General features: G+C 38.6%; 1 protein-coding gene across 1 annotated transcript; it reads right to left on the bottom strand.

The window, feature by feature from the left end:
- Positions 1–8,971: 8,971 nt before the first annotated feature.
- LOC141572427 (putative caspase recruitment domain-containing protein 17P) lies at positions 8,972–11,992 on the bottom strand. The gene is made up of 3 exons (XM_074337120.1): positions 11,918–11,992; positions 11,021–11,287; positions 8,972–9,296 (listed from the first exon to the last, which is right to left on the bottom strand). The coding sequence occupies exons 1-3, from the start codon at positions 11,922–11,924 to the stop codon at positions 9,292–9,294; spliced, it is 279 nt and encodes a 92-aa protein (XP_074193221.1). The 5' UTR covers positions 11,925–11,992; the 3' UTR covers positions 8,972–9,291.
- Positions 11,993–17,476: the final 5,484 nt, after the last annotated feature.

The raw sequence follows: 17,476 nt of genomic DNA, 5'->3' as shown, positions 1-17,476 counted from the left end.
GAGGATTTTCTTTTCTTGTTTTTCTGGACATACTCAACAAATCAATTGAAACCCTGGTTAAGAGAAAGAGCTTTCTGTAGTGACTGAAATAGAATAACCTACAGTTGGTGGAGATTTGTCAACAAAATGGAAATAAATTATAGAAATGATCAGTTTATCAACTCACAGATGTATCTAGAAAATAATCTCACATAGATAGACTATTACATAGAAAAAATCATCACAAAATAAATTAATGGAGCCGTCCAAAGTAGTGTTTTAAAGGAAGCATACTCATTTAAAAATCCTCATGTCATAATTGCCCGTGATAGCCAGTCTGTGCAATGATCCCATTTTTAATAACAGTAGGTAGTATGAAAATCTCTTATACAGAAAGCAGAAGATCCTGTGCTTGTGTTCTGGTTGTGCTATTTTCAACTCTTAGAAAGCCACTTACCCTCTCAGTTTATTTTTCTCTTAGGCTTCTTTCTAATTTTAGGGCTGTTAGAACATGGTTATAATATATCTTAGTGAGAACGTTAACCAAATATAGCAATTTATTTTATTTTTCCTTTGTCTAAAAACTTTTCTTCTCTACAGTTTGTCAGCATGGACTTTGAGCTCCAATAGCCCTGGGATAAGATTCCATCCATTATCTCTACGTCTTAGACAGTGTGTTTAGCGTCTCAAAGCTTTTTTCCTCAGTCAGTGTGTGTGGAGGGTGGGTGGGGGGTCATAATCAGTCTTACTTTCTGGGATGGAATGGTGTGGGCAAGGACCAGGCCCCAGTACTTTCTATCATGAGCTGTATTCCAGAAGCAAGGCAGTGTCAAAATATACTTCTTTGTAAAGTGCTGCTGAAATTTTATTATGCTGTATTTCACGGCCTCTCACGACAAGCATGTAAGTTAAACAGGGTAAGTAACATTGATCCCATTTTATGAGTAAGAATACCAGGTAAACGGTTGATTCAGAGACTTGGCAAACACACAGTGCAGACCTTACACAAGAAGCCAGCTCTCTTCCACATTCATGTGCCACATAATGACATTTACATCAACGATAGGTCACATAGAGGACAGTGATTCCATAAGATTTTAATGGAGCTGAATTTCCTGTAAAAAATGGAAGTCTGTGTGGTACAGGAGGAACTTGGTTTTCTCTGACAGAAGCTATATCTGTGGAATTTGGCAGTGGAATCCTTCTCACTCACAGCACCTGATTACATCCTAGTCAGTCAGTCACTGACCTGTTTCCGCACAGAGACGCCCTTTCCCCAGTCACTACACATTCAGGTCCTCAATGTACACTGCTATAAATACTTCGGTAAGGACCTAAGATCTTGCACAAGGACACAAATCCATAGGAGCTACCTTTCCAGAAATTAAGTGTCACTGTCACTTTAATAAAAGCATTATGTGGTGGTGTGGAGCCAGCCTGTCCCTGAACTTTGGAAGTATTTTCAGGTTGTAATGAGGTAAAGCAGAGATAGGTTTTATTTCTTTCCTCAACTCAATGCCAGAGAGAGCCCTTTGAGCCAAATAGGGTCCGTGAAACCAAATCAAATTTCCAAAGTCAAAATACTGAGTCCTCACTTCTATACCCTCTCCATGTTAAACATCTTTTTTTTTTCTTTTTTCTTTTTTTTTTTAATGAATACCACCAATTTGCTTAATCTAACCACTGTTCCAACATGCAATAGCCAAAACCACATCGCCACGACAAACCCTATGCTTCTTTATCTCTTCATCTAGATTTCTTATTCCTACTGATTCTCAGGCCACCTTTCACTCCCTCCTGACAGTCACTGTTATGGGGATCTGTGCCTTACCCAGCCAGTTTCCCCTCCATATTTCCAATTAATCCAGTCCATATTTCTGTTCATGGAGCAGCACTGACAGCTTCAATGTTCTATTTCTGACCCTGTTGAAAGGAAGCAGGGGGAGGGCTTGATAGTGTGCATAAAGCCTACAGTAGTGTCCAGTAATGTCCTTGGCCTTCACATGAAATGAGAAGTTCTAAGATATACCTGACTTAAATTCCAGAAAGATAATTGAGAAAAGAGGAGAGAACAGTATTAAAGAAAATTACCCCAAACTTAGAAAAATATGAGTCCACTGAATTAAGAAATACCTAATGCTTCGAACAAGATAAATCCAAAAAAATAACTGCTTTAAAGCAGCCCTGTGAGTGAAGCATTGTTATGAGTTGAATTGTGTTACACAACATATATATGTTGAAGTCTTAACTGACAATAACTCAGAATGTGCCCTTATTTGGAAAAGAGGTCCTTGCAAATGTAATTAGTTAAGATGCGGTTATATGGAAGTGGTGGACCCTTCTCCCATTATGACTGACGTCCTTATAAAAAGAAAAGATGCTCTGGAACAGAGAGAGACAGAGAGTAAAACATAGAAAGCATAGATACACAGAGAGAGAAGGCAGCAATATGGTGATGAAAGCAAAGATTGGAGTTATGCAAGTGTAAACCGAGGAATGTTGTGGAATGCCAAGAAAAACTAGAAGCTGGCAGAGAGACCATAGCCCTGCTGACACCTTGATGTCAAACTTCTAACTCCAGAACTGCAAAAGAATGCATTTCAGTTTTAAGCTTCCCAGTTTGTGATATTTTAGTACAGCAGCCCTGGAAAGGGAATATAGGCATTTTTTATTTCATTTTGCAGATTAGAACAGAGTCACAAACAGATGAACTTCTTGGTCAAGCGAGTGAGGAACACTCTCGGTCTCCTGGATTTATAATCAAATGGTAGGACAGAAACCATATGGGTTAGAACAAAAGTCAAAAATTGGTGACATGCAGACTACATCATGTGTTTTCTTTGACCCTCAGAGTTATAATTTCTTTTGGCATTGATTGTTTTTCAGAAGTTAAAAATTGTAAGATTTCAAATGAAATTTTTGATGACAGGTCTCTCTTGCCTCAATTTCCATTAGATAATAATTATCTGAGTCCATAATACTAACGTTCCTGCGTTCTTATGCTCTCCCATTTTCCCTGTTCCCACATAACCTGATTAACTTAATTGACATTTTTAGCCAATCCTATATGGTATTTACATTTGTAAACTTTGCTGGGGAGATTGAAAGCCAGACTTTGGACTCAGTCATTCTTAATAATATCAACACTTTACACTGGTGTAATTATTGATGTGATAGTTACCTGACTGAACGGTCAAATTCCCTATCTGTAAAGTACCTGACTTGGAGAAGTTGTTGGATCAAATTTAATGCTTGAAAACCAGTATCGCCTGTTAAACAGTCGACATCCAGTAATGTTAATAATTACCTTAACATAATTATTCAAGTAGCTATAATACTAGGATAATATGAGACATGTCGTAAGAGAAAGATTTCATAAGAGAAAAACAGCATATTTCCTCAAGGAGTCTAAAAGAGTGAAAAATTGCATCCGTTTCAAGGGTGGAAGGAGAGTGGTGTGACATGCAGAATATACTGATTCAAAAAGAAAAGTAATTTAAGGCATAAATGAGTTTAATAAGCAATGTATTGTGTGATGATAATTTGCACTATGAATCTGAGAAATCATTATCATCACGTGCCACAGCCCTTTAGCTCACCTGATTTAAATGCTGCCATGGTGGAGAGATAGATGCACGTGGCCGGTGTCCCACATCAAGCCATAGCGTCTCAGGTTCTTCCTGCTTTGCTGCCTGGAGATATTCACCAAGGTACTGAGGGCTGCTCAGCTGTGAGCGTGCACATGCAGAAGTTTGGGCACAGGTAAGGGCCTGCCCCAGGGGGCAAGCTTTAACCAATGAAGGGCAGGAGTCAGTTGATAAATGCCCCTCCTTCCCCATCTCATACTAAGGTAGATTCTATGTGATTTTGGAGGTTCCCCCAGGAAGATTGAAATCTGGTTGCAAAGAACAGGAATGAATTCATTAATGAAATTTGCAGAGGGATTTCATCCTTTTCAGTTCCCTTTCCAACTCCCTCACTACTGCTTCCTGGGAACCCCTTCTATGGGGACAGAATCCTAGAGAGCAGTTTCCAGGCTCTTGGCCTCACGTGGAAAGTTGCTGGCTCGGCTGTTGCTAGTTAGCTGTCAGCTGTAACCAGTTAGCCAATGAGCCACTGATATAACTGCTGTGGCTGCGTGGGTTGGAGAGTCAAGTCAGTCGGTTGGTTGGCAGACAGAGAAGCAGTTACAACAGGTTGCAGCTCATGTGATTCCAGCCTCCAGTGAGACTATAGTAGTATGACTCCCCTACCTATGGTTCCGTGGGTGTTCCTTTTTGGTCTAGCCATATCCTGTGTTCTTATGCAGGGAGTGGGACCAGAGACACCACAGACCACCTCACATGACAAATGGCGGAGCAAGCAGGGTCTCCACATGACACCTTCCAAATAAGCTACCTGCGTGCAAGTCCAAGACTCTTTCTCTACTTTCAGGAGCATCTATATTGAGACCATTCAGATTATCATTCTCATCAATGTCATCATCATCATAATCACCACCATCCTCTTTTCTGAGCACTCTGTTTGTAGAAAGCACTGTTAATTTTCTACATATATCATCTCATATGATGCTTATTGCACAATAAGATTGGTAGGTAGTATTGACTCTCCTAACAGATAAAAATCTGTAGCTAAGATTAATTACGTATATAATCACGCATCTAATGAAAAGGATGAGGTAAAAATTGATCTGAACACATACCCAGATAAGCTTAATTCCCAAAGTCAAATCTCATACTAGAGTGTTAGACTACAGAATAGTAGATCCATTTCATTTATTTATTTATTTATTTATTTATTTATTTATTTATTTATTTATTTATTTTATTAGTTTCAGCTGTACAAAACAATGATACCCCTCACATTTATACCCCTCACAAAGTGATAACCCTTCTCCCCCAATCTACTACCCACCTGACATCTCATACAGCCATTACATTTCCACTGTCTCTATTCCTCATACTGTACACCACTTGTTGTGACTATACATATTAAATTATAGTTGACATTCATTATTATTCAGCTTCAGCTTTAGGGGTACAGTGCAGTGATCAGGCATCTATACAGTCCCTGAAGTGGTCTCCCTAATAAAACAAGTGTCCATCTCATACCCTACAAAATCTTTACAACATTATTCATTATATTCCCCAAACTGTCTTCGGTGTCTCCGTGGCAATCCGTTTACTTTTAATAGCCCATGTATCGCAGTACAACCTTTTTACCTTAGTTTTTGAAGCTGACACTACGTTCCTAATAGATCTCATCAGTCTTATTCCCCATTGCTCTCCACAATACTCGTTTGTTAACTTTAGGCTAACCAACCTGCTAAATAATTCCTAAAGTAGTTGTCTTGTCTGACCATAAGATTTTCGTTATTTGCATTTTGTCTTGTTTTTGTCTGAGGGATCTCTATATATTTATCTGTGATTCTTCTACTACTCCTTGAAGAGATCATTAAATGACAGATAAACTGTACATGGTAGGCTTGTTTTCTGTAGATAAATAGAATCTGATATAGCACAGAGTGGAATACATAAAGTAATATGGAAAAATCACTGTAAAAACTAAGACACTCATTTCAGCTATCTAAACTTCTTTATTTAGGTGTACATATTGCATGGCCTCTTGCTCCTTCTATTTTGGGATTTTTTGAAATCCAGGTATTGGTGATAACAACTCATAAATATCTGTCTAGAAAATTGTTTTCATGAGACTAAAAGAAAGAGGGAAGAAAAGGAAGGAAGGAAGGAAGGAAGGAAGGAAGGAAGGAAGGAAGGAAGGAAGGAAGGAAGGAAGGAAGGAAGGAAGGAAGGAAAGTGAGAAAGAGAAAGAAAAAAAGAAAGAAAGAAAGAAGAAACTTCCACCCATGGGCTTTGTTAATGAAATCATCTGAACCCCATAAAGTAATCCCAGGTTTTCTAGAGACTTCTTCATCCACACATGTTTTCTCACAGAGCAGATTGTTTTTATTACTTACTAGCCACTAAAAAGAATCAGTTTTTTTTTTCCTGTATCTCTCATAGTCTCTTTTCTTCTCCATTATCATCACCCTACTGTTTCTCTGTTTCTACCACCTCCATCTCCTCTCTCTCTCTCTCTCTCTCTCTCTCTCTCTCTCGGGATGATCAGGGTCTGATAATTCTCATTGACAAAAGTGTTGTGTGGTTTTCTCACATAGGTATGTATGAATAAATAACTATTTGCAAACATCGCCCTTTTCATTACAGAAAATATCCTTGCTTTATTTTTTTAACTGATATCAGGAGAACACAAGAAAAAAAAAAAGAGCATTTAAATACGTCGTCACCATATTACTAGAAAATGTCTGGAGACAAAGGGATGTGAACATACAACGTACTAAAACTTATTGGATACAGTAAAAGCAGAACTAAGAGGGAAGTGCATAACAGTAAATACCTACATGGGGCTGTGGCTGCAAATAAGGCAGACATGTTTATTGTCCTCAATAGAACTTAAGAGTCTCGTGAAGACGAATGGATTTAAAAATAAAACTGAATGAATGTTATGCCAGAGGAAATGCATGATACTGTAGGAACATGGATTCTAAAATAGGGTGATGTTAAGGAGGATGGAAAAGGTGGGATACATGTGATTAAAGAATCAAAAAATTGCCACTGCTTGAATGCTAGGAATGCAGTAGAAAGAAAAATCAGGGTGAATCTAAAGTTTCTGTTTGAAAGGCTGGTGCATTTGTAGATAGGATAAATTGCAAAAGGAAGAGCTTTGAGGGAAGATAATGAGTTTAGCTTTGGGCATGTTTAACTCAAGGTGATTAAAGATGTCTAGTTAAACAGACATGTTGGGAAATTTGAAACGTGGTCTGGGCTTGAAAATTTGATGTAGGAAAAGGTAGTATGTTGATGAAAACTTAAGCCATGGGAATGGATGAGATAGTTCAGAGAGAGCACCTCAGAGTAAGGCTTAGAATCAATACCTGAAAAATCTCCATTGTCTTCTCACCATGGATTAACTTCATGGATCAATGGTTAATACAAAGGGAGATGGGCTTCAAAAGATGTAATTGCTTTGGAAACACTATTTACTGCTGGCAAGGGGGGACCAGTGCTGGAGACCCTTTATATTATGGTCACCTCCAGAATGGGATTCTGAGGAAAGATGAAAACCATTTAAATAGTCACTTGTCAATTCTGAAGATTATTTTCCCAAATGCACTGGATATTCCTCGCTGATAATTCTTCTCATAGGTTGGCTAATAATACATTTCAGGGTATGACTATCTGGAAATAATGGAACTTGTTGATATCTTAAAATAAGATGCATCTCTTGAAATGGGTATTTCTTGGTGGCTCCAGAAATGACCACCAATGCATGACAATTATCTTCAACATGAAGCTGTCCAGCTCAGAGATGATTAGGCTATGGGAAAGAAATATGAATAAAATGCATCTTCACTGGGAACCCAGCCTTACAAAGATTTATTGCAGAAGCACTTAGTTAAGTGATCCTCTTGCCTTTACCCAATTGTAGGGTACAAAGCTCAACACCAAGACGGAGATCAATGTGTGAATTTACTCAAAGGAACCTGTTTATAAATTAGGTACATCAGGAATTATAGAAATGGTGCAACACTAAAAAGTCTTTTACTTTGCTTTTGGGCAAAGATGTTTAGTAGAAATACCTCTTTCATTCCGGAATCACAATATTTGTGCAAATCAATAAAATTTACCACAAAGATGTAAAAAATTATTCAAACATCTTTTTCAGTAATTATTTCCTAAGGTGTCTATGATATGCCAGATACTGTGCTTGTCAATGAAGTTAAAATAGTGAATACAAGTGGACATAGTGTCCAATTTTCCCCCTAAACTACCATGTTTCCCAGAAAATAAGACCTAGCCGGACAATCAGCTCTAATGCGTCTTTTGACAAAAGAGTAATATGAGTAACAAAAAGTAATATAAGACCCAGTCTTATTTTACTATATAATATAAGATCAGGCCTTATCTAACACAACGTAGTATAAGACTAGGTCTTATATTAATTTTTTCCTTCAAAAGACGCATTAGAGCTGATTGTATGGCTAGGTCTTATTTTCGGGAAAACACAGTATATGTATAGTTTAGGAGGGAAATATACAAATAATCACATTAAATTTTTAAAAACTTTATCTAACCTAAATAAGTGTTATGATAATGAGGTAAATGGTACAATTTAGATTGTATATGTGTGCTTAAGAGGTGGAAAGTTCACAAACTTAATTGTCCGACCATTCGTATTGCTGGGTTTGAGAACACAGGCATTAGAGTCTCTACTTTATCACTTATTAACCTTGTGGGATTGGGCTAGTTTCTTCTCAAAATGGGATAATAATTGTAGTAACTTCTTAAGGTTTATGTGAAGATTGAATGAGAGGATATTTAATTCTGGGACATATTAAGCTATCTTTTTGCTCTGCAGGTTGTTGGGCCATGCTGTGCCCTCATGCTGTGGTGACTCCACAAATCCTCATTCCTCAGGCAGCAAGCCATGCCTTGTTCCCCCTTATCCATTTGGACTTGAAATGCTATATTTACTATCAGTACTTTCATGAATATTGTTTGAGGAAGCTTGGTTTCTGGCAATGGAATATCTGCCCATGGGTTTTCTGTAGTGTTCTCCCAGTGAGGAAGTTTCGTTTATACACGTACATTGGGTAACTGTCATAGATCTGGCTCTGAAAAACTAGCAGAAAGCAGACTGCATTACAAAGAGGCAATGCTACTGAAACCTGTGACTGTGGGCGTCATTTGTTTCCCTGCAGAGCAGAAACCAGGTGTTAAAAACACCAAAGTGGGCTGTATATATGTCTTCACAAGGATTGCAAGGGAACTGCACAAACAGTAAAGGGAGGTGGAGGGCCATTCTCGATTAGATTACAATCATCCCTGGCCTTCACTGCTATTGATGGATTATCTTGGTTGAGATGGGGAAGGGAAAGAATAAGAAATAAGTGTTGTAACAGAGTGAGAGATTTATTAAAAATAGATGACGAATAAAGGCATCAAATATATGGTGATGGAAGGAGAACTGACTCTGGGTGGTGAACACACAATGTGATATCTATAGATGATGTATTACAGAATTGAACACCTGAAATCTATGTTACTTTACTAACAATTGTCACCCCAATAAACATTAATTAAAAGAAAAATAGATGACCACTGGAAACATTAATCAGCTTCAACAGCAGCAGATTCTTTTTCTCCCACAATAACTAACATCTTGTCCTTCTGAAGTGGCTTTGGGAAGTGCAAGTATTTTAGCACCGGTTGTCCTTCTGAGATCCCATCTTCACACTGTTGAGGGAGCAAAGGGTTATAAGAATGGACCAGCTCAGATACTAGAACCTGTAACTGTGTTCTTAGGCGGACTGGTGGTGGAGATGGTAGCCCTCAGAGAACCATCTGTGGACTGGCACATGCAAGTGAACATTGTTACACAAAATAAGAAACAAAGGAGTTGACTAGAAAACAGAATCTATGTGAAATATGATGCAAATATAATTATTCCGGAGACTTTAAGAATTGGAGTGAGCTAACAAATGTGAAATACTCTGAATCTTCATACTATAGTACCTGCTGAAGACAAGATTTCCATAGACAAAATATGGTCTATTCCATGCTCTGAATGAAGGAGAGCCAGAGGTTGCCCCACAAAATATCAAGCCCAACACTTCATGCTGCAGCTTGTTCCATTCTTCCCATCTGGACTGCTGGACTAAATTAACCATCAGTAAATTCAAAAACATTTTCTGGAGGAGGCCTTGTTATGGCAGTAGTGTACATGCTAACTTTTCTAAAGATCTCTCCATTGAGAGTCATTCAAATATTACATTTAATTACCATATTTTGTGGCACTGAAAAGAAATTGTCAAGTAGAAGAGGGAGAGACAAAGGCATAACAACACTGACTGAGGAGGCATCACATGCCATGTCGAGAGGCACACTCCAGGTGTTAGAGTTATCATAGTAGATTGTACAAGCACCTCTAGGATTCAAGAACTATGGAGTGAAAGGAATGGAGCAACAAGAAGACACTTTGACTACTACACATTAATTCTGGACCCTTATTGTTATTTATTGATTACCTTTATTTTTTGGGGCGGGGTGTGTTAAATGCAAAAGAGGTATTCAAAGAAAAACAAGAAATTCATTACCCATAGAGAGCATTTCCTATGTCACTCAGACAGATGTAGGCTTCCCCCAAACCCTTTGAAGAAGGCTTCTTGCTTTTGAAGAACAACTTCTCCTTAATGGCTTTTAGTAGCATAAAAGAGAACAGTGTCTGGGAGTTCACCAGAGCTCCTATCTTTGCTGTGTGGTGGGACTAAGGGACCACAAAAGTCACAGGTCAGATTCCTAAGCCCTGTATCAGGCCCTCAGGAGGACAGGAGTTGGGGGGAGGGGGCTTACAGAATGGCCCATAGCATAGTTACATGCTAGTGGACACTCGCTCAAACTAAAATGCAAGGGGAAAAATAGAAGAGTCTCCTTGCGTTTCTGTAAGCATTGAATTTATTCTCTGAATGCTTCACCATCATTGAAATATGTTTTATTCCTTCTGGAGAATAAAATTTGAGAGAGAAGTTGTAAAAAGTTTTTGATTATAGACTTTAAGTCTTTATGTCCTATAACTACATAAGTTCCTAGGGAGCCCTTGATTTAACTAACTAACTAACTAACTAACTAACTAACTAACTACATAAATCATGTGCCTTGCCAGGAGGACTAGAGAATACAGTATGAAGCTTTGCAGATTGTTCTCATGAACTTCAACAAATGAGCTACCACAAACTCAGGATGGGAGATGAGTTTTAATCAAAAGAAGGCTACTGAGGCCAAAGAACCAGGATAAAAAGAGGAAAAGAGACGAGCAATGGAGACACTGACACAGAAGTGGGGTCCTGATACCAGATGCAAGGAAGTTGTCTGCAAACTAAAATAACCAATGAGGATATAAGATATGGTCACAAAGACACAGGGCCTCGTGAACTTGATTGAGTCTGAATCATTGACCTTACCTGAGGAGAGACCCAGCATCTTTGCAAGGTGGCAGTCATCTTCACAAATCTGACTGACAAGTATTTGGCTTGCCTCGGGCCCTTTCCGAATGACAGAGTCAATCAAAACTCGAGCTTTATCCATAACTGTAGCATTTCCATCTCTTATTCTCTCCATCTCCTCCTGGTTCAGCACTTTCTTCTCTAATAGTTCATCCAGCAAGCCATTTATTGTGCCTGTGCCCACTGAATGGACAAACTGCTTCCTCTTCTCCTTCAGGACCTTGTCTGTTGGAAGCACAAGGATCCCTCAAGTCATGAAAACAGCCTCATTTCCCTCCCAGCAACATGAGAGGAAATAGCCTCCTTTAGACTTAATCCGTAAAATGTCCCTCTCCACACAGTTCAGTCATCCTGGACTACATCTCTTATCTTCCCTCAGTATTACCCGTGCATGTTCACTGCCTGGTCTGAAGCCTGAGATTTACGGTACGTTAAGTGTCTGAAAACCAGGAGTGATTCTGGCAGTGGCCCATGTTTATTCAACTCTGCATAATAAAATAACAAAACAGATAACCCATTTCTCCGGGAATAACAGTTGCTGATACCCATCTTATGCCAATTCTGCACCCTCTGTCACATAGTGACATTTAAGAATTCAGTTAAGATTGCAAAATGACAGCAGAATACCACTAAAACCCCAGTTCCTTTCCAGCCCTTGCCATCCTGTCTAAAAGCAGCGAAAGTCTTCTGGGCCGCTTCACTTCTTCCCTCCTTCTCTTCTCACTCCCTGGGTTCTGCTCACCCAAATACTCACAGAACCTAATTATGGGTTCTGAAAAAGCCAGACCCAAAATTTCTTCCCCAAGAAATGCCCTTTTACAATAAAGAAAAAAAAAAAAATAAAAAAAATCTCACCGGCCATGGCTTTTCACTCTTGGTCTTCGTGTGTGGTAAGAAACTGAAAGCATGTCCCACCTGCCTTTTCAGCAGGGCATGTATATTGAGAAACACCCACTGCTGATGCATTTGCATGCCTTTATGTTTATTTCCAAAGACATGATCAGATTGCTTAATCTTCGACTGCATCAGGGAGTATATCCTTGGGAAATTTACTTCTTCAGCACTTGGATCAAGTCAGAGTAGGAAGGGAGTAAGGCTTAGAGAAAAAGAACGGAATGAGAAAGTATGTATACTATTAAATTCACACAATAATGAATCTTCCATTCCTTAGGAAGTATGATCTGGAAAAGTAATTCAACCTTTGGTGTCTTAGTTTTTACAGGGCGATATAACAAAATAACATAGGCTGAGTGGCTTATAAACAAGAGACATTTATTTCCCACAGTTCTGCATGCTAGAAGTCAAGATCAGGGTGCCAGTATGGTTGCATTGTGGTGAAGGCCCTTTTCGGGGTCACAGCTTGCCAACTTCTCACCATGTCCTCTCATGGAGGAAAGGGTGAAGTACCTCTCTGGGGTCTCTGTTATAAGGGCACCAGTCCTATTCATGAGGGTCCTACCCTTATGATCAATTCAACTCCCAAAGGCCCACCTTCTAATACTATTACCTTGGCCATTAGGTGTTCCACATATGAGAAACACAGACATTCGATCTATTACATTTGGAGAAGTTGATCAGCTGTGACACATGCCCCCATTACACAGCTCTGGGCTGTGTCCCAGGAAGTATGTGTTCCAGTGAAGCAGTTCTGCTATTAGGAATGGAAACATTTTTCACCAGAATCAAATATTTTCTTATCTAACACTCTTTCTTTTTAGATCGCTCTGTTTTGAGGGACACTGTAGAGATTAACAGCTCACGTTCTGGATTCAGAATGTCTGACTTAGCATTTTAACTTTCTATTTTTGGGCAGATTAACTTTCCCATACTTTCGCTCCTCTATTTGTAAAATAATCTCATCAGTAGCACATACCTACACATCTTTGAGCATTAAATAAGTGAAAATGTGGAAAATTCATATAACATTGCCTGGCAAGTCGTAAATACACAATGTTATACTTTGTTATTATTTATTTTAATATAAATATTTCACACTAGAAAAAATAGCCGAGTTTAATTACTTGCAGGTTATCTAGTTAAATTTCTCTTTTGTGAAACCTCATGCATCTCATTTATTCACTTAGCAAATATTTATGAATGACCTACTCCATGTCAGACACTGTTCTGGGTGCCATGGGTTCAGTCAAAACAGACAATGGTTCCTTGTCCTCATGGTCTCACATGCAAAAGAGGAAACAAACATGACACCCAACAGTTAACTGGAATATTAGAATGTTAGAGTGTGGTAAGTGCTAAGGAGAATAAATCAATTAGGGAAACGAGCTATGAAATATTGGGGGACATTAAAACTGAAGACAGAGGAGCCCAAGAAGGCCTAAAAATTCACTGCTTTTTGTAAGCACATGATCAACTGCTTATCCCAGAAAAAACTCAACGTAGGCAATTATTTTATAGATATGGTTGATGGAAAAGTACTAATAACAAAATGTCTATTAGTCTTTTAAAGATATCGATATGTTTACTGAACATACCCTTGGGATTATTACCTTAGTTTTTTAAGAGAATAAGTACCCAGAGTTACTAAAATATTCAGTGCGTGCGCATGCACAAAGCATATGTACAGGAGTACATGCATGAAATATCTCAATTAAATATTACTAGATGTATTACGATTGTTTTGATACTCTATACAATTAAAAACAAACTTGAATTTTGACATGGGACAAACAGTTTGCTGCTTGTGCGCTAGGCTAAATATTAAATTTATTTTTTAATTAGAATACAATTCATGGTGTAGATTTTAATCTATAGTTTTCCTCAAGGTACTTTTATCTTTCCTTGACTACTTACCTAATTCAGTTTGCAGCACAATCTTACGCTGCATGCCACAGGGAGTTGTTGCAGGAAAGAAAGCAGATATTGCATGTGTATGGCTTCCCTTACACATTTATATTTATTCATTTATTTCTGAATGCCTTAAGGATTTCCTATGAGGGTTTCTCCATCAGGTAGGACCACACACCACTGAGCTGAAGCATGCTGAGGTGGCATTTAAGCCACAGAAAGAATGGCCAGGCAGCATGTTTGGAGACGTAGAACTATAAGCATTGATCCTGGGAAACTAAGTAGAGAGCCACCACATAGCAAGGGCCCACTGTGTCCTCAAAAATGAAGATGTAAAAAACTGGAAACATTCCAAATGTCTATAATTAGGAAACATTCCAAATTATAGATGTATGCATAAATAAACAAATTGTGCTACATGCATACACTTGGGTGCTACTCAGCAATATAAGAATGAGCTTATTCACATATGTAATATGTAATATGTAATAAAAGAATGAGTTTATTAACATATGTAATAACCTTGATGAACCATTACACTTATATAAGTGAAAGAAGCCATATACTATAGAATACATATGATTCCAATTATATGAATTTCTAAAATAGGAAAAACTATGTGTTCTGATAGAAATTAGATCACTAATTGCCTGAGGAGGCGGTGGAGACAAATTGAGTGCAAAGGGCATAAGAGAACTTTCTGGGGTGATGGAAATGTTCTGCATCGTGATAGTGTTAATTCTACATCATACATTTCTCAGAAATAATCAGATGGCATCTTTAAAGGGATGTACTTTATGCTATGTAAATTATATCACAATAACATTGAATTTCAAAAACAAAATTAAATGGTTGTAATGATACACTGGATTGGAGAGGATTTTCTTTTCTTGTTTTTCTGGACGTACTCAACAAATCAATTGAAACCCTGGTTAGAGAAAGAGCTTTCTGTAGTGACTGAAATAAAATAACCTACAGTTGGTGGAGATTTGTAAAAACAAAAAGGAAATAAATTATAGAAATGATCAGTTCATTAACTCACAGATGTATCTAGAAAATAATCTCACATAGATAGACTATTACATAGAGAAAATCATAATAAAATAAATTAATGGAGCAGTCAAAGTAGTGTTTTTTTGTTTTGTTTTGTTTTGTTTTGTTTTGTTTTGTTTTGTTTTGTTTTAACAGGACTTTATTGGGGAACAGTGTGCACTTTCAGGACTTTTTCTCCAAGTCAAGTTGTTGTCCTTTCAATCTTAGTTGTGGAGGGTGCCGTTCAGCTTCAAGTTGTTGTTCTTTCAGTCTTAGTTGTGGAGGGCGCAGCTCAGCTCCAGGTCCAGTTGCCGTTGCTAGTTGCAGGGGGCACAGCCCACCATCTCTTGCGGGAGTCGAACCGGCAACCTTGTGGTTGACAGGACATATTCCAACCAACTGAGCCATCCGGGAGCTCAGCGGCAGCTCAGCTCAAGGTGCTATGTTCAATTTTAGTTGCGCAAGGGGCGCTCCCCACCATCCCTTGCTGGAGTCGAGGAATTGAACTGGCAACCTTGTGGTTGGGAGCCCACTGGCCCATGTGGGATTCGAACCGGCAGCCTTCAGAGTTAGGAGCACGGAGCTCTAAACACCTGAGCCACCGGGCCAGCCCCAAAGTAATGTTTTAAAGGAAGCATATTCATTTAAAAATCCTCATGTCAAAATTGCCCATGATAGCCAGACTGTGCAAAGATCCCATTTTTAATAACATTAGGTAGTATGAAAAGATCTTACATAGAAAGCAGAAAATCCTGTGTTTGTGTTCTGGTTGTGCTATTTTCAACTCTTAGAAAGCCACTTACCCTCTCAGTTTATTTTTCTCTTAAGCTTCTTTATAATTTTAGAGCTGTTAGAATATGGTGATAATACATCTTAGTGAGAGCATTAACCAAATATAGCATGTTATTTTATTTTTCCTTTGTCTAAAAACTTTTCTTCTCTACAGTTTGTCAGCATGGACTTTGAGCTCCAATAGCCCTGGGATAAGGTTCCATTCATTATCTGTATGTCTTAGACAGTGTATTTAGCGTCTCAAAGCTTTATTCCTCAGTCAGTGTGTGTGGAGGGTGGGTGGGGGGTCATAATCGGTCTTACTTTCTGGGATGGAATGGTGTGGGCAAAGACCAGGCCCCAGTGCTTTCTATCATGAGCTGTATTCCAGAAGCAAGGCAGTGTCAAAATATACTTCTTTGTAAAGCGCTTCTGAAATTTTATTATGCTGTATTTCACGGCCTGTCACGACAAACATGTAAGTTAAACAGGATAAGTAAACATTGATCCCATTTTATGAGTAAGAATACCAGGTAAACAGTTGATTCAGAGACTTAGCAAACACACAGTGCAGACCTTACACAAGAAGCCAGCTCTCTTCCACATTCATGTGCCACATAATGACATTTACATCAAGGATAGGTCACATAGATGACAGTGGTTCCATAAGATTTTAATGGAGCGGAATTTCCTGTAAAAAGTGGAAGTCTGTGTGGTACAGGAGGAACTTGGTTTTCTCTGACAGAAGCCATATCGGTGGAACTTGGCAGTGGAATCCTTCTCACTCACAGCACCTTTGAGTGCACAGATTACATCCTAGTCAGTCAGTCACTAACCTGTTTCCGCACAGAGACGCCCTTTCCCTAGTCACTACACATTCAGGTCCTCAATGTACACTGCTATAAATACTTCGGGTAAGGACCTAAGATCTTGCACAAGGACACAAATCCATAGGAGCTACCTTTCCAGAAATTAAGTGCCACTGCCACTTTAATAAAAGCATTATGTGGTGGTGTGGAGCCAGCCTGTCCCTGAACTTTGGAAGTATTTTCAGGTTGTAATGAGGTAAAGCAGAGATAGGTTTTATTTCTTTCCTCAACTCAATGCCAGAGAGAGCCCTTTGAGCCAAATAGGGTCCGTGAAACCAAATCAAATTTCCAAAGTCAAAATACTGAGTCCTCACTTCTATACCCTCTCCATGTTAAACATCTTTTTTTTTCTTTTTCTTTTTTCTTTTTTTTTAATGAATACCACCAATTTGCTTAATCTAACCACTGCTCCAACATGCAATAGCCAAAACCACACCGCCATGACAAACCCTATGCTTCTTTATCTCTTCATCTAGATTTCTTATTCCTACTGATTCTCAGGCCACCTTTCACTCCCTCCTGACAGTCACTGTTATGGGGATCTGTGCCTTACCCAGTCGGTTTCCCCTCCATATTTCCAATTAATCCAGTCCATATTTCTGTTCATGGAGCAGCACTGACAGCTTCAATGTTCTATTTCTGACCCTGTTGAAAGGAAGCAGGGGAGGGTTTGATAGACAGTGTGCATAAAGCCTACAGTAGTGTCCAGTAATGTCCTTGGCCTTCATATGAAATGAGAAGTTCTAAGATATACCTGACTTAAATTCCAGAAAGATAATTGAGAAAAGAGGAGAGAACAGTATTAAAGAAAATTACCCCAAACTTAGAAAAATATGAGTCCACTGAATTAAGAAATACCTAATACTTCGAACAAGATAAATCCAAAAAATAACTGCTTTAAAGCAGCCCTGTGAGTGAAGCATTGTTATGAGTTGAA

Source organism: Rhinolophus sinicus, linkage group LG06 (assembly GCF_036562045.2).
Source record: "Rhinolophus sinicus isolate RSC01 linkage group LG06, ASM3656204v1, whole genome shotgun sequence".
In the NCBI taxonomy this organism is placed as follows: Eukaryota; Metazoa; Chordata; class Mammalia; order Chiroptera; family Rhinolophidae; genus Rhinolophus; species Rhinolophus sinicus.
Note: the sequence above shows the minus strand (reverse complement) of the source record. Positions and strands in the feature narration are given on the sequence as shown.